At 37.7% G+C, this 24,404-nt stretch overlaps 1 protein-coding gene and 2 long non-coding RNA genes across 4 annotated transcripts in view; 2 read left to right on the top strand and 1 right to left on the bottom strand.

Moving 5' to 3' along the window:
* Positions 1 to 24,404, top strand: part of LOC130905518 (astrotactin-2-like) — a 573,899-nt gene that overhangs the window by 369,588 nt on the left and 179,907 nt on the right. For both annotated transcript variants that reach the window (XM_057819019.1, XM_057819018.1), the window contains exons 12-13: positions 2,390 to 2,556; positions 8,815 to 9,003. In XM_057819019.1, coding sequence (XP_057675002.1) covers positions 2,390 to 2,556; positions 8,815 to 9,003 — 356 coding nt within the window. The remainder of the gene's footprint in view (positions 1 to 2,389; positions 2,557 to 8,814; positions 9,004 to 24,404) is intronic.
* On the bottom strand, positions 1,977 to 7,074 carry LOC130905521 (uncharacterized). Its single transcript, XR_009061105.1, has 2 exons — positions 7,016 to 7,074; positions 1,977 to 2,550 (listed from the first exon to the last, which is right to left on the bottom strand). It is a non-coding gene; the product is annotated as an uncharacterized LOC130905521 (long non-coding RNA).
* LOC130905520 (uncharacterized) lies at positions 9,370 to 11,655 on the top strand. The gene is made up of 3 exons (XR_009061104.1): positions 9,370 to 9,717; positions 9,783 to 9,833; positions 10,227 to 11,655. It is a non-coding gene; the product is annotated as an uncharacterized LOC130905520 (long non-coding RNA).

Here is a 24,404-nt window from a genome sequence, read left to right as displayed (position 1 = left end):
GTAAACACTTTATTTGACAACGGCATCATACGACTGTCATATAAATAAATAAACCACAATGATTTTTTCAAGAACCTTCATTTCACCATCACTGCTCCCTTGGGCGAGACAGTCGACTCCTGCTGCCACCTACTGTCAACGCTGTTGTTGTCCAACATGCCTCCTAGCATGCAGTGCAGCACTTCAGATGTAGATAACAATCAAAATACATGTTCTGTGCTTATTATTTTTTCAGTTACTGTTCCAGGTGTTTCATTAATTGCTAGTTATGGTATTTTGTAACACTTTATCTGTGGCGTCATAAGATATTAGACCATTATAATTATGACATGACACTGTCATTAGCATTAAAGAAGGTGGAACAGATGTCATTTAGTGTTATCCGGCAAATTATCTCACTTTTGAATAGATGTAAAAGATCTGAGATGGACGTCAGTGGAAATAGTGACATAATTTGCCGGATGACACTTAATGACATAAGCATTCAGTAAGGCCCATGATAATGTCATAATTATGACGGTGTTATGACAGTGTTACGACGCTGTTGTCAAATAAAGTGTTACCCACTAACCCAAATTAATCAACAAATAAGCAGCACTGGACTATAAGCGGCAAGATTCAAAATGAAGAAAAAAAGTAGTGTCTTACAGTCCGAAAATGACGGTACCGTATGTTTCGGACAATATGTCGCAGTTTATTTTCATAGTTTGGCTGGGTGTGTGACTTATACTCAGGAGCGACTTATGTGTGAAATTATTAACACATTATTATATCATTTCACATGTTATTTTGGTGTTTTGGAGTGATACTGAGGGTTAGGTAAACTTGTTAGCATGTTCTTTATGCTATAGTTGTCTGAATAACTCTTAATAGCTATGGCCACGTTCGCGTTCTGCCTTTGGCAATGTGTGTTCAATTGTATTATTGACTTTTTTATATTGAAATGCATGCTTATCGTTTGTGGCACTTTCACGCCCAAGTGGGGTCGCACTTGCACTTGTTTACTACGCAGCGGCTGAGCGAGTGGGCGAGAGAGAGAGAGAGAGAGAGAGAGAGAGAGAGAGAGAGAGAGAGAGAGAGAGAGAGAGAGAGAAACACGGCTGCGAACCTACGTTCATTGTTTATGCTTGTAAAATATATCTACCTGTCTGTATCATCTTTTCTGTTGTTGCTGTGCGTTTTCCACCCGTGTTCGGACACTTAGAGCCAGTTGTGTGTTTGTTTGAACGATGTGCTAATGCTAGCGAAGGCATGGTAAATGTTTGTGTCATTGCTGTAATAGCAGCTAATTCTCATTTATTTACGTTGATGTGAAGCTGTTTGGTATCGCGGACGAAACTGATTTGTATTATTTGTATTTTTAGTTTCACTCTTCAAATGATGATGTCATAACGACAGCCAAAATAAAGTCAGCAAATTATACGGACGTCCAGCATCGTCATTTGGGAGTTTAGCTTGCTGTATAGCCAGGACCGAGCTGCAGCGTCCTGGTGAGGACAATATATTCGCATTCTGTTGTTCATGCATCATGTGACATTATCATACCATACAGTTATTCAGCATCTTGTTCTCTATTGTATTTTTATATTAAATTGCCTTTCAAGATGACATATCTGTTCTATGTGTTGGATTTTATCAAGCAAATTTCCCCCCAAAATGTGACTTGTACTCAGGTGCGACTTATAGTTGGAAAAAAACGGTACTTGTTTTTGGATAGTTATTTTGAGATTGAGGGTACCTAAAGGGTTGTTTCCAATTTACTTGGAAATTTGGGTTATGTCGCCAGCATAGGAACGGAACTCGTTCGTGACCCGTCAACCGCCTGTAGAGACAAACTTAATAACCACAATGGGACATCTGTTATCGTCAATGGCATTGAAAGATGTCCAACAATCAGGTTCAAATTCTGTGAGATTGTCAGTCCAGTATTATATCCTGGAAAGGTCAATTTATTAGTCAAAATGTGTTTGTATTAAAAAAAAAAAAAAAAAAAAAAAGTTGAGTCTTTGATCCACAATGCCATTTTGTTCAATTAACACCGCTCTGATAATATAAATCAAAGAATACAAAAGTATGTGGGGCTGTTGATATGACATAAAACAGTCTTCAAATGTGAAACATCAATCCGTGAACAGGCTGGGGAATATACTAATTTAGCTGTTTTTTTTTTTTTTTCCTTTTTTTTTTCTCTAAAACTTCTTTGATTTCCTCTTTTGACAGTCACTGCTCACTCCTCCACTCTGATCTTTGCTGCTACCTGCACCTCCTTAGTGGCTCCTGATTAAAATGCATGTGCTGACCTGTGTGCCTCGCTCACTTCTTCTGTCTCCCTTATCACCCCGCTTCCCTCTCTTCCTCCCCTTCCTCTTTGCCCGTGTCTCCCATGCAGTGTCCTAATGGGCTGAGGCCGATGAAGGATGGCGCCGGTTGCTATGACTACTCCAGGGGCATCGACTGCACGGACGGCTTTAACGGAGGATGTGAACAGCTATGTCACCAGCAGATTGTGCCCCTCGAAGATGAGCCCGGGTCCAGCAACGTGCTCATGTACTGCGGGTGAGAATTTTTAAAAAGTGATATAACTTTGCCTTCCAAAAATTCCAACAAATATTCATCATGCAGAACAGAACATCAAAATATATTCCAGCGGTCATAAAATGCCGATTTTGAGGCTGAACCAGTCCAGTGCATTAGTTGTCTCTGGGATGTCGTGGTGCAACTCCCTGTCGCTTCGTCGGGATTCTCATTAGAGTGATGTAAATGCCACAGTTCATTGCATATGTCACAGATCCGTATGGTAATAGGGACTGTTAATTAAACTTTGGACAAAAGCCCTTTCATTGACTGTCATCCTTTTGGACAATTTCAAGTGACTTACAAAGGGCAAGAGAATGTTACGATGGCTATCTGTTTATCTAGTTGCATAACTTATTAGGGTGTTTAAAAGTATAGAAATGTATCGAAGCATCGATACTGAAATGTTATATTCGGATACAATATTTGTTTGCAAAAATATTGATACTTGGTTACTATTCTATTTTACACTACCACAGATCTCCAGAAATGTGTTGTCATGGAGGAGATTCGATTTTGCACTAATAATGAGGATGGAGGATATTTTGTCATTTTCCTTGTGAACTCGTTGGCTGCCATTGATAACACAAGACGTCCAATTCATTGTGACCGGGAGTTGCGGATGAACGAATAGGGATTCACTGCCAGTCCTCACAGTTTAAATGAATTGGATGTCAGCCTGAACAATATATTGTTTAAACATCGCCATCACGATGTGCGCATGCGCGATAGTCCCATCGCAAGGACGTGTGATATATATATATATACATATATATATATATTTTTTTTCCAATCCACAAACCTTCGATCTGCTTCATTCGCTCGCACAGCCTCTCTCACCCCCTTTCCCAGCTCTCAGTCACTGCGGCACTTGCTTATTAAAGTTAACGATGGCTTTGATCTGGTCAAAGAAGCCGGGCGGCAATCTGTCAATCATCGTTTAACTTGTTAAACAGTTTCTGCAAAGAAGCGCTGGCTGGGATGAATGTGTGTGTCTGTGGGGGGAGAATGTGGAGACGTTCGAGACATATAAAATACACGCCAGGAGTGATTATGAGGAGTTTGTAATTTCTACATGTCACTCCAAGAGTCACAGCCATGTTAGGTAAACAGAAGCATCTAATAAAGCCAAGCATTTTTCTACTACAGTACTTTATTCTTGTTTAAAAATGATTCAGTGGGACAGTTATGTTTAAAACTGATCATAATTATTACATTTGAAGTGCTTAAAAAGCATTTATTAAAATATAATATATATATATATTTAAAATCATACCTTGGGGGGAAAAAAGTGAGAAAAAACATGTCTTGTGTGTATCTTTTTCCAGTGCTAGATCTGAATAAATACATTGAGCACACACACACAAAAAAAAAAAAAAAAAAAAAAAAAAGAAGGGGGGAGGGGGTGTATGTGCTACTTCGCGGTTTTTCACTTATCGCGGCGGGTTCTGGTCCCTATTAACCACGAAAAATGATGGAATAATGTACACTGTGGTCATGATGAGTCATCCAAAATCTTTCCAAACAGCTATTCAAGTCATCTCGTAAAATTGCCTTAAAAAAAAATATATATATATATATATATACATTTGTTTAATATCGCAATATAATATCGCAATATATCGCAAACCCCCCCAAAAAGCAATACTTTTTTCCAATATCGTTCAGGCCTATTTGGATGTCTATTGTTGTCAATGGCAGTTAATTTTGTGTCATAGACTTCATAATATATTGACAGGACAGGGGGCCGATTAATAGGGGGCCTATCTCCATCAAAGCTGACCCAGCGGAAACACAGACAAATAGCTTTTTCCGTTGAAAATTATTGTGAATAAATGCTTAAATGCTTAAGTTAATTATGTGGCAAAACAATGACCACAATTGAGCATTATACAATCTATCGCCATTAATACCATAAGTCAGGGGTGGCCAACCCTGGTCCTTGAGAACCGCAATTCAGCTTGTTTTCCATGTCTCCCTCCTCCAATACACCTGAATCAAATTATCAGGCTTGTTATCAGGCAATTGCAGAGCTTGCTGATGAGCTGATCATTTGATTCAGGTGTGTTAAAGGAGGGAGACATGGAAAACAAGCTGAATTGTGGCTCATGAGTATGAGGGTTGGCAGCCTCTTCCGTAAGACCTGTTCCTGTAATGCAATATTTTGGCCAACAGATGTCGCAAACATTGTGCTGACTTCCTTCCGTGATTGGATTTCATATGCCATAGTGGTACCACCAATTGGCCTTCCTAGTTAGCCCGTTGGCTTCTCGTGCCTACCATAGATGAGTAATGTATTCAAGACAATTGGCAATAGCAACGCATATAAACACATAAGACAGACATCACAATTTGTTCCATTATCAAGAATAATTTATGCATACATAATTATGTATAAATAATAAATATTTATCAGGCGTGTCACAGTTCAGAAAACTGACCTTACGGATCGGATCACGGCTCGTAAGTCATGGATCGGATCATTTATTGAATAAAAAATTAAAATGAATAGACCACTAAATACATCTTGGACCTCTATTTTTTTTTTTTCTTGTCAGACAAAATTTTCAACACAAAATGTCCACGACGGTCATTTAAATTACAACAAGTGCAAAATAACCCTTGACTTTGTGTTTCAAACATGGACTGCGAATAGCAAAACAACTTAAAAGTGCAAGTGAAGGCACAACCTTGGCACATCTTTTTTAACTATGGAGAACACAAGTGCAAAATATATCCACATCTTAAAAGAGTACAAATAAAGAATAATAGCAAATAGCAAAAAAAAAAATGTTTTCGAAAAGATGAGAATGTCCACATTGTCTGAGGAGAGTGTTGACCTGTTTGCAGTTCATTTGTGCCCTGCTGTAGAAAACACTCTTTCACTAGCCACTGAAGTACCAGGCACAGCGAGATAGCGTCTTGCCATCATCTGTTGGGAGCGCAACGTAAGGCATCAGGGATAACTCGTTCAGAATTCCTTTTCTTTTCATTTTCATAAAGACGCGGCACGATTCTCTCACTGAAGTGGTTGCGCGACGGGATATGATAGATAGCGTTGCTCAATCACATTCATCATATGTCTAAACCCTTTGATTTGTACAACGGAATATGGCCTCAAATATGCAGCAATAAATATCCCAATCGCAATTGCTTCTGTAATGTCTTTAGCCTGGGCAGATTCTGCCTCAAAGGGCTGCTTAAATGCCGTGGCAATGATCGGTTTTTTAGCATTAGCAGCCTTAGCCTTGCCTCCAGCCACGTATGTGGCCATCACGCGAACACGAACACCAACCTCCCCCCCGGTCTGCTGACTACTCGCATCCCGAACCATTGAGAGTGATACGATCTGTTCATTGAAAATCTGTGTTTCGTGACACCTTCAATATTATTATTAAATGGCGGAAAACACTCAGGTGACTTGAAGTTCCGCTGAGACCCCCAATTTGGCCAAATTTCAAAATTGTCCTATATGCATGTGTGAAACAACATTGGAAAGCTTAAAATCTCTATTTTCTGGGGGAAGAATTTTTGACAGACCGGCATTTTTTAACACCTGAAATGCAGGTCATATCAGGTGAGTGAAAAATAGACTTTTTTGAGACCTTTGAGATTTTCTTTAAGTTTCTCATTTAAAAAATGGTTTTGGACACCCATCCTGGTAAATAATAAATAACGAACACTTCAAGAGTATCCCCTTTGTCTACTCAAGTCTTTGATAATCAATATGCATGTATTAAGACATATGGGTGGCTATACAATAATAAAGGAAATTGGTGTGTGAGTAAATATAGATTTAATTTAGCCCTGTGTGGTATTTTGTAAATAAACACGGCTAAACAGGGGGTTAGCTGTATAGTTAATGATAACTTTACTGCATACCGTTTTTGATTTGGCTTGATTTTAATATGTGCAAAGAAAAAAAATTTGCAGGGGAATTATAGGTGTGAAATTCCAATATCATAATATTTTAATTTTCGCAGTGGGTTTTTAAAATATTTTTTTCAATTATGATTAAATAATGTGAATGCGTAATATTTATAATAAAAGGCTCCATATGCATAAAGGGAAAATATACTGTATATGTGAGTACATAACACTATCTAATCATTGTATTTAGCCTTGAAGCATAGGACATAGACTTTATGATTTAAGCATATAATATATCTAATTCATCGATATAATCCCATAATAAACTATCCAAACGGCAAGAAAGGTCAAAAAGATAATGGATAGCATGCTCGTAAGCAGTGTTGTTAATAACGGCGTTACAATATAACGGCGTTACTAACGGCGTTATTTTTTTCAGTAATGAGTAATCTAATTAATTAATTTTCTCATCTTGGCAACGCCGTTACCGTTACTGAGGCGGGAAAGGCGTGCGTTACTATGCGTTACTAAGTTGGTTGAATAAAAAAAAGTCTGAGAGAAACGGACTCACGGGGACGAGAGCAGAGCAGGAGTGGGGAAGACGCCGTTGCAACCGCGATGCTAGATGGCTACAATAATACCTGACTGCAGCCATAGCCGACAAACTACGCCCACATGACACGGTAGATATCATATTATAGAACTAGATGCAGTTTCAGACACTGCTGCATTGCCAACATGTTTTAAGGACTACATGCGTTTGTAAACAGCCGCCATCTTAAAGCAGTAGACCTCTCAGGAAGGCCCTGATGTAGAGATCCTTCCTAGCGAACCTAAGTAATTTTTTAAAATCTAAAATGCTCCTAAATCGGCAAAATCTTAACTTAATTCTATCTTTAAATGATGAAACAGTTTTAAAACTTACACATGTTTAAAGTAGACAGAAGGGAACTAATGCAATAACGGGCGAAATTTTAACAACTTTAACGATTGATTCACAACTTTAGATGACTTCCACACATAGCAAAGGTTACTAGCTAGTTATCGCAATACCCTTGTGTCTAGTTAAGTGGAGGGTAAAGAATTGGGCTTGGGCCAATTGTCCCCCAAACCCTTTAAGCTTCACATTGTGTGACCTGTTTTTTTTTTTTTTTTTTTTTTTTTTGAGGGAAAAAAAAAAAAAAAAAAAAAAAAAAAACTAGTTACTTTGCCAAGTAACTAATTACTCTTACATTCAGGTAACTGAGTTACTAACGCAATTACTTTTTGGGAGAAGTAATTTGTAACTGTAATTAATTACTTTTTTAAAGTAAAATTAACAACACTGCTCGTAAGTTAGCCTGCTGTGTCCATAATTCTCGCGCTAGCGTTCAACTGCAATATATGTCTTTGTGGCTTTCCTGTAACTCCAGGTGAGAGCATTAGTGAGCATAATTAAAGACACCATAATTCTAATGAGATATTATCTCGTACTTACCTTGTTTCTTTCCAAAAACTCAGTGTAGCATGTATCACCAAGTGTCAAGACACAGCTGTGAATGGCCATAGTCAGACTTTGTGGGGGTTTTCTGGGTCAAACACGGTAATATAACAAGGGTCACAATGCAGAAATCGCAGACATTAAGGAGTGGTCCAGATTTCAATTTTTCAAATAGTTACCCTGTAAAACGTTTTTTTTTTTGTTTTGTTTTGTTTTTTTTTTTCTTTGTTTGGATCAGTTATTTATCATCTAAAATATCAGGGAAAATGCGTCAGTAACGATAGTTATGAGGTATATATCCGTGACCTATTTACAGGCATTTGACAGAGACATTTGTCATTGTCACGTAATTTGTTTAAAAGTTTAAAATATGAGAGTAAATTATTTTGAAAAGTCACCGGGGGGGGGGTTTAATAGGGGGTCACCAGGGTAAAACGGACAAATTAAAAATAGTCCGGGGGCATAATTTGCCATGAAACTGCTACAGCAGCATATAGACATATTGTTCTATCAAACACAACAGTTTTTTTTTTTTGCCTAAAATACAACATTTTATTTTGAAGAGGGGTGCAAGAGTAGAAACTGTTTTGTCTGTCTGTGTTTTCCGGCATGTATAACTTATTAATAAGTATTATGCTAACTTAATTTATATCAGATGTAAAAGTTAAAACCATTTGTCGCTGCAGCACCACTTGATGCATTCAAGTTCGTCAATTCAAAATTTAAAGTGATTGGGGGGAAAAGATTTAATTGTTGAATTATTTTTCACCAAATAATAAACATGTATCATAGTATATTGATATTGTGGAATAAAAATTGCCCAAATAGGAGTTGTTGTTTTTTGTTTTCCCATTTTGCACAGCAGCACTAACAGTACATCAATCCCCCAGTTGTGTGCAGGAGTACAAACTGGCGGCAGATGGTCGTTCGTGTCTGTTGCAGTCCGACAACTGCGAGGGTCCAAAGTGTCCACGGCAGGCAGTCCACTTCAATGCCACCTTGTTTGGAGAGATGCTGCGAGGATACAACAACAAAAGCCAACAAGTCAACCTGGGGCAGATCTTCCAGATGACTTTCCGGTAATTAGTGTGCATGTTTACAGGGATATTATTTACAAAGTGGTACAAAGTATTTTTTCAAGACCTGAAAAAAGGTCTTCTTGTTGGTGGCTGCACTCGACTTATATTGTAATTTGTTCCAATGCTTTCATTTAGGAATTCTGGCATCATTTCTCATTTTTGTTTTTTGTTCGGGTTGAAAGTGATTCATATTTTGGATATCATTCACCGTTCAAATGGGTTGGTTGTATATATTGTATTTTTTTTTCAATGAGCGTGCTATTAGCTATAAATATAATTTTTAATGACACAACAAAGTATACAATATTTAAGAGAGTTTAAAGGGGAACTGAAGAGGTTTTCAGATTTCGCTCTTAAGTGTTTTACTCAGTTGAATTGTATTAAATGCGTCATTCGCTCTCTCAAAAAGTCACTTAAAAAAAAAATAATAATAATTGACCGCGTAGTTTTTGAGTTATGGCCATAGCAACACCATAGCAACGAGGGACGCGCCGTCCTGCCGACCCCTACCTCGTGACGTAACTTCCAGGAAGCCTCGCCACCACTCTGAACACGGAAATATAGCACCACGCTATCCTCGCCATATATTGCAAACATTTTCTGGGTTTTACTCGCGGGATTCGTCATGCCATCTCGATGTGTAGCGATATGAATTACTCACAGGAAGACTCGAGACTCTAGGAGTGGTCCAAAAAAAAAACTTCTCCTGCAAAGGTTTGGACCGTTTTTGTTAGCATGCATACAGGTCCCCAATCGGCTCATTGTTTTCATCATTTCAGCCACGACAGCTTTGAAAACCTACAACAATGCAACCTTGGTTTTCCAAAGACGTAAGTAGAACATTAATGGCTTTTTTTTTTTTTTTTATAAACGAGGGAGACTCCTACTGCCAGTTTGTTGAAGTGCGACATTTTTTATTTATTTTTTTGCTGTTGGCCTGTCGTAAGTAGATAGGTTGGCTGACATGTCGTCTACTCATGTGATTTTATTACTATATCAATAGGTGTTATGTAAATTCAAATGTCCCCAGCACCAAATAGGTCCTTGGCTCGTTTTTTTATATTTCAACATCAAGGTCTGCCTATTTGAAGAGGGAACAATAGCATCAAATAGTTGCTGGTATGACTGGGGCATTATTATTTGATCACCAAGAAATTATTATTAAATTAAAATTAGGATTCATCCAATATTTTCATGCTGCTGTGATTTTTTTTTCCCTCCAGGAAGCCAAACATAAAAAATTAAGTGGCGGAAACCCTCAACACGATGAAAAAAGCGTTGCAAGTCAGTTGCCACCCAGTTTCCCAAAATCAAGAGAGAGTGGGTCGAGTCATATGATGACCGAAGTGATGCGGTGTCCAGCGATGACGACTGAAGAGATCCTATGAGGCCTGCCAGATGCTGAATTTCTTCCGTCTGCGACATCAGATGACGATGATTTAGGAGAAATAAATGTAGCAAATTTTGATGACATGAAATCATAAACTAGTCATATATACAGTACACATTTTTTTAAAGAAAAATCAAGTTACCTTCATATTTTAATGATAATGCATTATCTTTGTATAGAGAACACTTCATGCTACAGAAAAGAGTAAATACATATTTCCCACTGCCGTTATCATTTTTCAATGTTCCGCTAGTCCGTTGCTATCCTAACTTTGTGTTGCTTACTGAAATTATGCTCTTTGATGTGTGCCGTTGTGTGCTTGGTATAACATGTTGTGTCACAATCTGACAACGAAAGCTAATGCTGATTCAACATAAACCTGGTATCATTATTGCGGCCTATTGAATATTTTTTCAGAATGTAATATAATTACAATATTTTATATAACAATAGAATACATTAAACAGTCAACAAAATGTGTCAATGTTGTTAACAATTTATGGTTTTATTTTTTTTAATGAAATTCATGCCCCTGTCAGTGCTTCAGCCTCTGCAAGTTTGGCTCTCACGTCTGGGATCTCCTGATGACACAGGCATACTCTTGGAAGGGTAATTACTTGATGGTTTACAGCAACACCTGGAAAATAAAATGGTTTTGTCATTTATTTTAAAATACCAATAACATTTCATTCATTTAGCCACATTTGGGCTAGCTTTACCATATTTAGATCGGTAGGAGCTGTCCCATTACCTAATATCCAGTTTTAGCTATGTGTAGAGCATGGAAAAATATACAACCATGTAATCGCATTCTAATAAAAAAAATCACGATGCTGGACTTACCACTCACTCTCCCGTTCGTGAAGTGTCGAGCTTTCAATTGGCATCATGACGCCATCTGCTGTGTCAAGTAAATCGCCGTCATCTGACGCCTCAGGTTCAAACATGTAGGGATTAATTGTAGTTCATCTTTCCTGGGAGCCTTTGCCATCGGTAGCGTCACGAAAGAGCGATCCTGAATGGTTACCTTTGGTGGAAATATCACTGACATCGTTGTTGCTGCTATGTTAGCTGTGGGTAGTCTTCTGTTGCCTACGTCACACTTCCGGGTTTGCGAAGGGACCATTAACGGAGTGCAAAAAAAATAAAAAAACGCAAATTATCCTTACAATTACGTGTTGATAATGTCATGGTTGTTTTGAGGAACTTGTCCCAAGTTTATATTCATAAAATTACACCAAAATCCGGAAAGGTCTTCAGTTCCTCTTTAAGAGAGAGTAAGAGAATGAATACAAAAATCCTTGTTAGCACATTGATATACAGTTGTGGTCAAAAGTTTACAAACACTTGAAGAACATAATGTCATGGCTCTCTTGAATTTCCAGTTATTTCTACAACTCTGATTTTTCTCTGATAGAGTGATTGGAACAGATACTTCTTTGTCACAAAAAACATTCATGAAGTTTGGTTATTTTATGACTTTATTATGGGTGAACAGAAAAAAAGTGATCAAATCTGCTGGGTCAAAAATATTCATACAGCAGCGCTAATATTTGGTAACATGTCCCTTGGCCGTTTTCCCTTCAATTAGGCGCTTTTGGTAGCCATCCACAAGCTTCTGGCAAGCTTCTGGTTGAATCTTTGACCACTCCTCATGACAGAATTGGTGCAGTTCTGTTAAATTTGATGGCTTTCTGACATGGACTTGTTTCTTCAGCATTGTCCAAAAGTTCTCAATGGGGTTTAAGTCAGGACTTTGGGAAGGCCATTCGAAAACCTTAATTCTAGCCTGATTTAGCCATTCCATTACCACTTTTGATGTGTGTTTGGGGGTCATTGTCCTGTTGGAACACCCAGCTGCGCCCAAGACCCAATCTTCGGGCTGATGACGTTAGGTTATCTTGAAGAATTTGAAGGTAATCCTCCTTCTTCATTATCCCATTTACTCTATGTAAAGCAGCAGTTCCATTGGCAGCAAAACAGCCCCACAGCATAATACTACCACCACCGTGCTTGACGTTAGGCATGGTGTACTTGGGGTTAAAGGCCTCACCTTTTCTCCTCCAAACATATTGCTGGGCATTGTGGCCAAACAGCTCGATTTTTGTTTCGTCTGACCACATAACTTTCCTCCAGAAGGTCTTATCTTTGTCCATGTGATCAGCAGCAAACTTCAGCCGAGCCTTAAGGTGCCGCTTTTGGAGAAAGGGCTTCCTTCTTGCACGGCAGCCTCTCAGTCCATGGAGATGCAAAACACGTTTGACTGTGGACACTGACACCTGTGTTCCAGCAGCTTCTAATTCTTGGCAGATCTGGTTTTTGGTGATTCTCGATTGAATCTTCACCCTCCTGACCAATTTTCTCTCAGCAGCAGGTGATAGCTTGCGTTTTCTTCCTGATCGTGGCAGTGACAAAACAGTGCCATGCACTTTATACTTACAAACAATTGTTTGCACTGTTGCTCTTGGGACCTGCAGCTGCTTTGAAATGGCTCTAAGTGACTTTCCTGACTTGTTCAAGTCAATGATTCGCTTTTTCAGATCCATGTATGTATATTTTTGACTCCGCAGATTTGATCACTTTTTCTGTTAACCCATTATAAAGTCATAAAAGAACCAAACTTCATGATTGTTTTTTGTGACAAAGAAGTATCTGTTCCAATCACTCTATCGGAGACAAATCAGAGTTGTAGAAATAACTGGAAACTCAAGAGAGCCATGACATTATGTTCTTCACAAGTGTATGTAAACTTTTGACCACAACTGTAGCCATTATGTCAACTAACCAGCTTTCATAACAGGGAACTAATGCAACTAATCAAACAGACTTACAAGGTGCACTAAATTTATGTCTTAAATATGTTTTTCTCTCCCTGTATTTTTGCTGTCAGCCCCCAAATACAAAGTAATTACATCACACAGAAACAAACTCTCTCTCGTGGAATAATCTAACAACTGATTATTTCTTGAAATACTTCTCATTTTGTTAGTTTTGAACACTGCAAGATACCGTGTTGTGGAGTGACAAGCCCACTAGTCTTGTGAAGACTTAAGATTGAGATGTTATCCCCTCTTGGCGGTAAAACGGGTCGTATTCCTCATCCCAGGTGTGGCGTGTCGATAAAACTTACATGTGGCGAAAACGCTCCCATAATCACAAGACCGTGATGATGATAAGAGTATCTCTACAGAAGTACGCCCGGCCTGTATCGTGCTATTTACTCACTCAAATGCACACTAGGCTTTTCAAGGACACGGCATCAGTGGGATGCCTCCCCAATTCCCCACCCGCACGCGTCATGATAGCTGTGCTTGGCTAAACACACCCTTAGGCTTACCGGTCAGTGGGTAACAATATGATTCAGGACTGTTTGAAATATTCATGATGCCTATATATGCACCTTTGTCTCATGAAGCAGCCTCAAGGGGATATATTAAACATGTGTTTATATATTCATTTTTTATATGTAGGAATATGTTTTACTAGCCGTATGGCTCGGCGATGCCTGGCATGCTACTTGTGCTAGGATGTTGGAGCAAAGGTTTGTTAAATCGACACATAAGAAACCTCGAAATACGGGCTTCCCCATTATTTTCTTTTTAATGTATGTTGGATGAATTTATCAAGCAGTATGGCCCAGCGTTGCTCAGGTGAAAAAGTGAAAATTGGCATTTTCTATGCTGATTTTTGTAGTTTTGAATATATTTTGCACACTAAATGAAGGCCTACAGAGATCAAACCCATCGAAGAACACTCCCAGACTCATAAAGTACAACTGTGTAAAATTTCATCAAAATCCCCCGAGCCATTTCGACGTCCATAAAACACGAACACAGAGAAAGCCACACAGACAAACTTGCCTTTATAGAGATTAAGATATCAAGCCGAAAGGAATCTCTTTATTAATACAGTGGTCCCTCGACATACAATCACATCGACATCAGAGGTGGGTAGGGTAGCCAAAATTTTTACTCAAGGAAGAGTAACGTTACTTCAAAATAATGTTACTAAAGTAAAAGTAGTCATCCAAAAAATGTACTCATGTACAAGGAAAAAAGGATCCAGTAAAAAGAATACTCACGTAATAAGTAACATTGCGAATAACTGCTTTTTTTTTTTTTTTTTTTTTTTAAACAATGGCAATTTTCTCTCAGCACAAACTTATCTGTATGAAATGTTGGTATGTTACTGTACAATAACCTATTACATAACCACATTAAGCCAAAGAAATACACACAAAAAAATATTTGAATTCCGGCAAGAAAGAGAAAAAAAATAGGACAGAAATGAAGCATTATTCGTCCAAAGAATATGAGTGCTCTCTAGTGGAGAAAATAGTTCCTAGTTTGAACAATGAATACTGTAGTTCCTTCGTAGTTACTATTATGAAATTAAAAGGATCATACTGTATCGCAGGTTGTCCGTGGTCAATCGTTGCCAAATAAAAACTGGGAGAGAGGTTTAAATACATGCTTTCGAGTCATGTTGAGGGCAGCACTCTATGTCAAATACTATGGTACATACAGTGGCATAAGCAGATTTTAAGGGGGGGGGGTGCCACCCCCCCCCCCCTCGGTGGTCGAAAAGTGTCATTGTATGTAGTTGACTTTCCTATATCAGGGTACCCGCGGGTTATTAAAAGTATTAAAAAGTCATTGAATTTAGTTTTCCATTATTAAAGGTATTAAAAGTATTAAATTAGCTGTTGTAAGTCTGGTATTTTTTCACCGTGGTTTTAATTTTCAAGAACATCTCAGTGCAACCTAAATTATATCCGTGACAAAGTTTTTTTTTTTTTTTTTTTTAATCCATAACGAAGATGACGTGTAGAATATTTACGATGCACTGCACCTCGTGCGTGCGCGCCGTTAGCATCATTAGCATCAATATCACAACAGCAGGCAATCGCACAGTACCAGGCCCGGAGTGGCTAATCGGGAGAACCGGGACAGTTCCCGGTGGGCTGGCCTGATGTTTGGGCTGGTCGTAATACACATTTTTAACGAAGCTTTCAGTTCAAGTGCATGTGACACGAAAAAGCATGTTTATTTCATAATACACGCGGTATTTTATGCCCCTGAATGATATGGACCGCTTGGATGCGTGTGGAAGCGATCGCTATATTTATTTAGTTTTTGTAATCCCGCGCCATGAAAATGAGTGACTTCCGGCTTCGGTCTTGCATTGAGGAGGAGGGCGCTGTGACGTGTACGGTAGAAGACGTTCTCTTCACTATACAGTGTACTGTTGTGTATGAGGACGAAGGATTCAGCTGATTTTGCGGATTAATAAGTTTATTTTTCGCATCACGCCAGCCAAACAGCTGCAGAAAAATCATTCTGTATGCGGGAGAGGCGTATGCGCCTTTTTGGAGTTTCAAAAGGTTCCCATTCACTGTGGATATTTACTGTGGGACCAATGGACTTATGAGGAAGTGAGTAAACATCTTGTTTTGTATTATGTCAAATACGAATACAGCGATTACAAAGTAAACACTACAAACTTCCTTTAAATAAAGGACTACTTACGTTTGATCATTGATAGGCATGTAAAAAGCTCTCCTCATGCTCATTAGCAGCATGTTAGCTGCACAAAAACACCAGCCACCCTCCTCCGGGGAACTAACTGTAAATTGCTCTCCGCCGGGCGGTTTGCCGATCCGCAAAGACAATCGACAACCGGGTCGTCATGTCAAATAATCCAGGCTAGTTATGTGTTATTTTCCGCTTCGAAGACTTTGAAACATCACTCGGTTTGGGTTAGCATGTCGGCTAGCTGTCACTTCTTCTGGTTTGTTTACATTCTCCGAAGCCGGGGAAGGGAAATGACATATGTCCGATTTAGGTGCCATAAAATATCGATCGGGAGGTGTGACAGTAAAGGTGAAGTCGACAGTTTTGACCATTTATGGAATAATTTTGCCATGTCGTCTTGAATAAATGGATTTTTATTATTTCATATTCCATTTAGCACAAGACCGTTATTTGTCATGACCATGCCATTTATTTATCAATTGGGGAAAATACTTGGATAAAAAGAATATCCTGTAAAAATATTGAAGTAAAGAGACAGAAACAATGACATTTTGACACTTCGTCACGTTTTCCTCGTTGTGAATAGTTCCCCCTCGACGGGCTGACTTGTCCTTCTCAAGCCATTTATATAGCTATTGGGGAAAAATACTTGGATAAAAAGAATATCCTGTAAAAATATTGGAGTAGAGAGACTGAAACAATGACATTTTGCGGCTCTCTTCGTCGCGTTTTCCTCGTTCTGAACAATTCCCCCTCAATGGGCTGAATAGTAAAACCGATGAGCTCAGTCTACCGCTGACGTCATCCACCTAATGGGGACGCTAAAGCCCTATAATGGTAGGCGTGGCTAACCGGCAGATTAAAAGACTAATTTCTCGTCATCTGCGCTTTGCTAAATTGTTGTATATAGTCGAATCGTCTCAAAATATGATTCTAATTCACATAATAATGCCATTTAAGACTTTTTTTCTCGTGTCGTATGCTCTTTAAACTATTTACTAACGGCATCACGCAACCCCACTTTGCGAGATAAATTGTGGCCCTTCTAGCATTCCGTAGTTTGAAATTCGATACCCCGCAACAGGCACCCATTCTCTAATGCCTCCTGCTCTGCCTGTGGGAAAGAGTAACATGATATCATCCTGTTGACTTGATTCTGGAAAAACTTAATTTTGGGTTTTAATGGCCGAAATGGGACCCGTTGAGGCAGCATGACGAGCGTGAACCTGTCTGGCTGTTGGCGCGACCCATTATCGTTGTTTTTGAGCATGTTTGGATAAAAGTACAGCGATAAACCGTAAATTAACATGCAGAATGAAATAATTTTAATGAGAGCACCACTAAAACTTCCACCATGGAGGCTCCAGGCACTATTTATGGGCACAAAGACGGAGGATTGGGGTGAAATCCACGTTCTCAGGCAAAACATAAGTTGGGCATTTTAACCCAAAACATTGCACTCTGAGGTGGACTGATGAGCGTGAACTGCCCTGAAATACACAGGTGTCTGTACTGTATAAGTGCATTGGGAGACAACCGTTTTGGTGAGTTCAATTATTCTTTCAATCAATCATTCAATCTTTCACATTTAATTGCGGTAATTTTATGTTATGAATAATATGAAAACACTCATAAGTAATGATATATTACATTAATTTTTTATTTATTGAAAACTATATACAGTACGCCCCCAAAATTTTTAATATCAGGTAAAAGTTAAACCAACAAAATTGAGTATGTCAATTTGCATGTACCACAAACCAAAAAAAAAAAAAAAAAAAAAAATGAATATGATGAAAAGCTTTAGTTTTGTACACACTTGCCACATGTGTAATTCAAAACACCTGCAAAAGGTTCCTCATTCTTTAAAAAGTCAGTCTAATATAAGATAAAATTCTAGCTCGTACCCCAAAAATAAAATTGTAACTTCACACAGAACCTGCGCTTGAGCCCTTGATCTCAGAACTGTCAGTAGACATGCTCTTCCTCTGTGCCTCCCTTTTTACAAGTTATTTGGGGAAAATTCATATTTGATTCATCTTTACAAGTGTAAAGGAAAACTGTTCTTGTTTCTAAGGAGGCTTAAATTTGATGAACTCCTGTGCTAATAGGTGTATTTAAAAATTGAAATATATATTTTATGCATTTTTAAAAATTGCAAGTTTACTATTGACAGCATGCGATTAGTCGCAATTTTAAAAAAATTAATCGCTTGACAGCACGATTATTATTACAATATTTTAATAAGGTAGGTCATGACATAAAGAGGGCCGGTCTGTGGCACGAAACTTTTTGTTTTCATTGTATCTTAAATAAATGTGCATTCTTTTGTCAAACACACTTAGTAATTGAGGTTAAATTTGATGTTCAGTGCTTTATCTTTTTAATATGATTCAATATTATCTAAATAATGGGTGCGAGAAAAGTATTCATTTTCAGTTCAGATGGCATTAGAAAAGGTCTTAAAAGTCTTGAATTTAGATTTGTCAATCCTGGGGGGACCCTGTATATATATATAAAAGTTGTAAAGCAATAAAACTGCTATAAAAAGGAACTGAATTGACTGAAAATATTTTTTTTTTTTTGATTGAAGCAACTTTTTCTGGGATTGAATGATTTAGACACAAATATCCTACCCATAATATGGCCCAAACACAAAAAGGATTGCTTCAATCATAGAAAACCTTTTCTATCAAAAATTAAGTGTTCAAATGCAAATTTTTCAATCTCAAATATTTTTTCGCATTGAAAAACTTTTTCTATGATTGATTTTTTTCTTTTTTTGATTGAAGTGATTTTTCTTTTTGGAAATATATTTTTTTATAAAGCAACATCTTTTTTTTTAATGAATAAAAAAAGGCAAAAATGTCCGAGCCAAAATGTGGCCCAAACACAAATCAACACTACTTCTATCAAAAAACTTTTTGGAGTTTCAAATTTATTTATGCATTCATTTTTGATTGAAGCGGCTTTTTTTTGGGGTTGAAAATATATATTTTGATTGAAGCAACCTTTTTTGATTGAATAATAAAGACACAAATCTACCTCCATATGGCTCCGCCCAGGGGATACAATTTTTGACTGGAGTAACTACATTTGCACGACACCGGCGATCACACCATATTCAATGGATGACGATCTTGGCTAAATGTATTGCCTAAGCAGCCTGACTTAGAATTACCCTCAAGCATGATTGAAAACAAAAAACGGTCATTGTCAACTTATTATTATAAATATTCTTGTAAGTTCATTTTATAGCTGACACTGCGTTTCAGGGTCATCAACATGTTGTGCCCCCCCTGCCCCATAAGTCAAACTCCGCCTATGCCGCAGACGTACTCATGGCGGATTTTCTTGTGAGAGAAATCAACACAGGTTTCAAAAAGGTTGATACAGGTTGTGAAACAAGAAAAAAGGTGACGCTTACCATTGAAATGAAGATGCAAATGATAGAAAAATATGAGCTTGGGGTGTGCATCCGTGAACTGGCTCAACAATACAGCCGTAGAATGTATACGATCTTGCAGGTCCTCCTCCGACCTCCGTTCGCCAGTCTTTATAAGTTAAGGTGAGAATTATAATTGTGGTAACATCACCAAAGAAATTGCCAGCTTCGTCAGGTTTTTATCATTTATTTCAGAACTTGTGCAACACAACACGCCTATTGTCCGCCGCAGTTGACGGTGTTCTCAACAAAACATTAAAAGAGGAAGTAAAATATCTTCCGCACTCTCTATCTCACTGTGACATCAGCTACGTGGTGCGTTCAAGTACAGCACGCGAAACACATCCGCCACATTAAAACCCAATTCGTAAGGGATTATTCATTATTATTATTATACTGTATTACTATTATTACGATTTTTATTCATAATTTATTTGTTTTGCTATGTGTAATTGTCATTTGTAATAATACCAGGAGTATTTATTAAGGACTTAGTGTAGGGTTTTGAGCTGTGGAACGAATTAATGGAATTATAATGTATTCTAATGTGAAAATCCTGCTCGACATACGACCATTCCAACTTACAAACAAGAACTTGGAACGAATTAACTTCATATGTAGAGTTACGACTGCACTTCATTTTTTACGGTGCTTTCAAGACACCACGTGATTGAACAGGCTGGCGTGATCGTAGAACGGCAAGCTTGCATCTGATTGGTGTAATGGAGTCATGTGATTGTTGTTGTGATGTCTCATTGGTGAAATTATGAGCGCTACTCTTGGCATCGCTGGCAAAATAAATAATAAATCTAATAAGTAGAATAAAGAGAAAAAATATAGGGACTCTGGTGTAGCCCAAAGTAGCGGAGTAAGAGTATTGTTTTTTCTTCACAAATCTACTCAAGTAAAAGTAAAAAGTATTGTTTAGTAAAACTACTTCATTTTTCTCAAAAAGTTACTGAAGTAAATGTAACGGGAGTCAATGTAACTAACACGTTACTACCCACCTCTGATTGACATACAATCCTTCCGACATATGACGTAAAATTTGTTGCTCGTCATTTGTCTCGACATATGACGACATGCTCGAAATATGACGACTTATGACAGTATCGCAATTCCGCAAGACGAACGCACGGTGGATTATCTTGTGAGAGAAACCAACATGGGTCCACTCCCAACGAGTTTATTGCAGATGTTCAAAAAAGGAAAAAAGGTGATGCTTACGATTGAAACATTGATCATGTGGCTCTTTTCATACTTCTGCTGTGAATTTAAATGAGTTTGTCACCATGATTAGACAGCTAGCAGTTGCTACCATTTTTAAAAGGATTTTACGTCTACTTGTGACATTAAGACTTTAACATTATTTATTATTTGCTATTTTCACCGTTTTTTGGGGGGGAATTTTTTTTGTGTGATATTTTCATAGTTGTTTGAGATTGCTCCATTTTTGTGGGTTGTTCTGGGTTTTTTAAATTTCTTCAGTGGATTTTCCGATTTTTCATGGTTTTTCAATCCAAGTTCGGATCTTGACAAAAAATGTAAAAAAAAATTATGGAAAACGGCAAATTAAAAAGAACCAACAAAACTGTGGGAAAAAACTCCAATCTATTGCCATCAATTTCATCCAATGACTTAACAATAAAAATCTGCCAGTATTTTTACTTGCCATAGTTACATTTTGTGTCTTCATAGTACACTTCAAGATACTTCTGAGACGACAGCACTCTTAAGCATCCAATTAGAGAATCCTCTGATTTCCAACCTGCACCATCTTCTGTACACTGTAAACTGTACAGACAGAGTTCATTCTACGTGATAAAGGCAGCTTGCCCTAGCAAGGAGAATCGCAAAACTAAAACATATATAGTAGAGTTATGGGAGTTGAATGTGTGGGCGAGCCAGAGAGAAGTCAGAGGTCATGGACTATTCACTTGCTGTTTTCTGCTTGAGAGCTGAGCTGTTTTGTGCATGTTTTGTTTCCACTGTGTGCAACAGATCCTTGACATAATGTAGTATATTACATATTAATGTATTTCTAGACTCAAGGATAACATTTATGTACAGTAATTGATGCATTTTAAAAGCTAACTTCAAACTCATTCAGTGTCATCGACGATGATAGACGTCTAATCATGTGGTACTTTTAATCCTCATGCTGTGAATTTGAATTAGTTTGTCATTAGTAGACGTCAAATCCATTTGAACTGGGACGGCTGCCAGCGAATGAGCATGCATGATCATTTGATCGCTTCCAGCCCCTCACTGTTAAAATGGATTGACGTCTATTGCTGTCAACGATGGAGATTTAAATATCATTCAGTAAATTGTCACTTTTGTTTCAAAGTTGACACCGGTTCAAATGTCTTTGGTAGGGCTGCAACTAACGATTATATTAAAGTGATTAATCGGATGATTAATTAAACAATCAATCGATTAATCTTATGAATGTCACTTTTTTTTTTTTTAAATTACCCTCACAACTTAACTTGATGTTGTTTTAGGCATGTTACATGTAACAATTAGGCCAAAATGGAGGACATTTTCCTTCAAAAATAATATTTAATGACACCTTCCTGACTTTAGTCTACAACTGTACTGTTTTAAGTACATAAAAATAAAATTGAGTACATAAAAGTTTTTAATAAAGGTTCTGAGTATGAAACATGAAAGTAATTTTCCAGTACATTGGTACCTCTACATGCGAAGTTAATTCGTTCCAGGACCTTGTTTGTAGTCGAAATGGTCATATGTCAAGCTGGATTTTCCATAGGAATACATTATAATTCAATAAATTTGTTCCACAACCCGAAAACCAACACTAAATCCTTAAAAAATACTGCTGGTATTATTACAAAGGGCAATTACACATAGCAAAACAAATAAATTATGAATAAAAATTGTAATAATAATACAGTATTATAATAATAATAATAATAATGATAAATAATTCCCTTTAATAATGTAACGAATCGGGTTCTAATGTAGCGGATGTGTTTTGTGTGCTGTACCTGAACGCACCACGTTGCTGACGTCACAGTGAGATAGAGAGTGCGAAAGAGATTTTACTTCCTCTTTTAATGTTTTGTTGCTGGCGTCAACTGCGCCGGACAGTAGGCGTGTTGTGTTGCACAAGTTGATGGAATAAATGATTAGAAACCTGACAAAACTGGTGTCTTCTTTGGCGATGTTACCACAATAATAAATGGGGACATTCTACGGCCGTATTGTCGAGCCAGTTAACGGATGCGAACATCACGTTCATATTTTTTATCATTTCCATCTTCAGTTCAATGTTTTTTTTTTTCCTTTTTTCACCACCTGCAGTAATCTTCTTTGAACCTATGTTTATTTCTCTCACAATAAAAATCTGCCCTGTGTCCATCTTGTGGGAAAACAAAGAAACTGTGGTGCTAAGGGTGTAACGGTACATGTATTTGTATTGAACTGTTTCGGTACGTGGTGCTCGGTGTCCGAACAAGTCTCTGACGTAATGTAACCCTTACTTTTTGAGACTGTGAGTCGATCGGGTTACAGTTTCTTTGTGTAGATTATATTGACACTGTCTTCTCTACTATAATGAGGATCAACACGGTAGGACAGTATAACCCAGAAACGTCAACGGCGCGACAACGTGGCCGCCGCGACAATGCAGCGTTAAAGTCAATCAGCCAATGCACACCAGTCGCAGTGCGGCCGCGTGTTAGACGCGTCCCAGGAGCGGCTCAGAACGACACACGCGAAAAGAACGGCAGAGTTTATTATTTGTTTTATTAATGTTTGTTTGTTTATTTATTAATTACTTTTTGAGTCCATCAGATCTCTTGAGTGGTAGATCGGGGCACAGTTGACTTGTCTTTGTTGATTTACTGCTGTCTTCTCTGCTTTAATAATAACCAACACGGCCCCGTGTTCAATAAAAAAAAAAACTCTTACCACAACAAAACAAGTAGGAACTAATGATTACATAAGAACTAAAGTTATACAACATAAAATATACAATATAAATGAATACTATATCACATATGAGCTAAAACACCTGTAATTAAATAATAAGAATAATACACAGATCCTGCTTACACAATTAAAGTTATTAATTTCAGTGTGGCGCTTTAACTTGAGAAAATCCACCAATAAAGCTTTTCAAAACCATTCATAAGAAAAAAAAATGATTATTGAGGCATTTCCTTTGTAAAATACATGTTAAAATATTTGTCATTGGGATTGCTTTTCTCTTTAGCACAGGACTTCGTTTTTCTTCTTTCTTTCAGAAAGAAAGCTGGCCAATACGCGGGGTATGAAAGGCAAATTGTTGTTGGATTATCTTTAAATATCCGCTACTTTTTTAGCAGAATTCTAGCTTCGTATAGGCTAATGTTCCTATTGTTGAAAGCACAAAGGTGTGTAATAAACAACTAGCACATTTATATTTTGCATTTTGTTTTCTTATTGTACTGAAAATGAACCGAACCGTGACCTCAAAACCAAGGTGCGTACCGAACCGAGATTTTTGTGTACCGTTACACCCCTATGTGGCGCTGTCATAAATAGTCGTATTTTGAGCATGTCGTCAGATGTAGAAAGGAATGGCAAGTTAAATTTTACTTCAGATGTTGAAAAGATCGTGTGTCGAAGAGATCATATGTCGAGGTACCACTGTACACAAATCTAAGGATGAAACATATACATAATTTCCCAGTACACAAATCAGACAAATCTCTTGTTCATTCAAATAAAAAAAGTGCTTCTGATTGAGGCAGACTATAATGAATCAGTTTTCTTTCTTAAGCTGTTGTTCATAAATACAATCCAAATCCAATTTCAAAGCACACTCTCTTGTATGACAATTTACTGTTTGGATGGGAGTTTGTGTTGAAAGGGGACTAAGCTATTATATGAATGGATTTATGTGTGTGGTTTCTTTTTAAACCAAAATCCGACAACTTTACTATCCAACAATAACTCAAAACACAATACAAACGGACACTTAAGACACTGATTAGCATAATCGCTAATTAACTTATTACTC

This window comes from Corythoichthys intestinalis, chromosome 17 (assembly GCF_030265065.1).
Source record: "Corythoichthys intestinalis isolate RoL2023-P3 chromosome 17, ASM3026506v1, whole genome shotgun sequence".
NCBI classification, from domain to species: domain Eukaryota; kingdom Metazoa; phylum Chordata; class Actinopteri; order Syngnathiformes; family Syngnathidae; genus Corythoichthys; species Corythoichthys intestinalis.
Note: the sequence above shows the minus strand (reverse complement) of the source record. Positions and strands in the feature narration are given on the sequence as shown.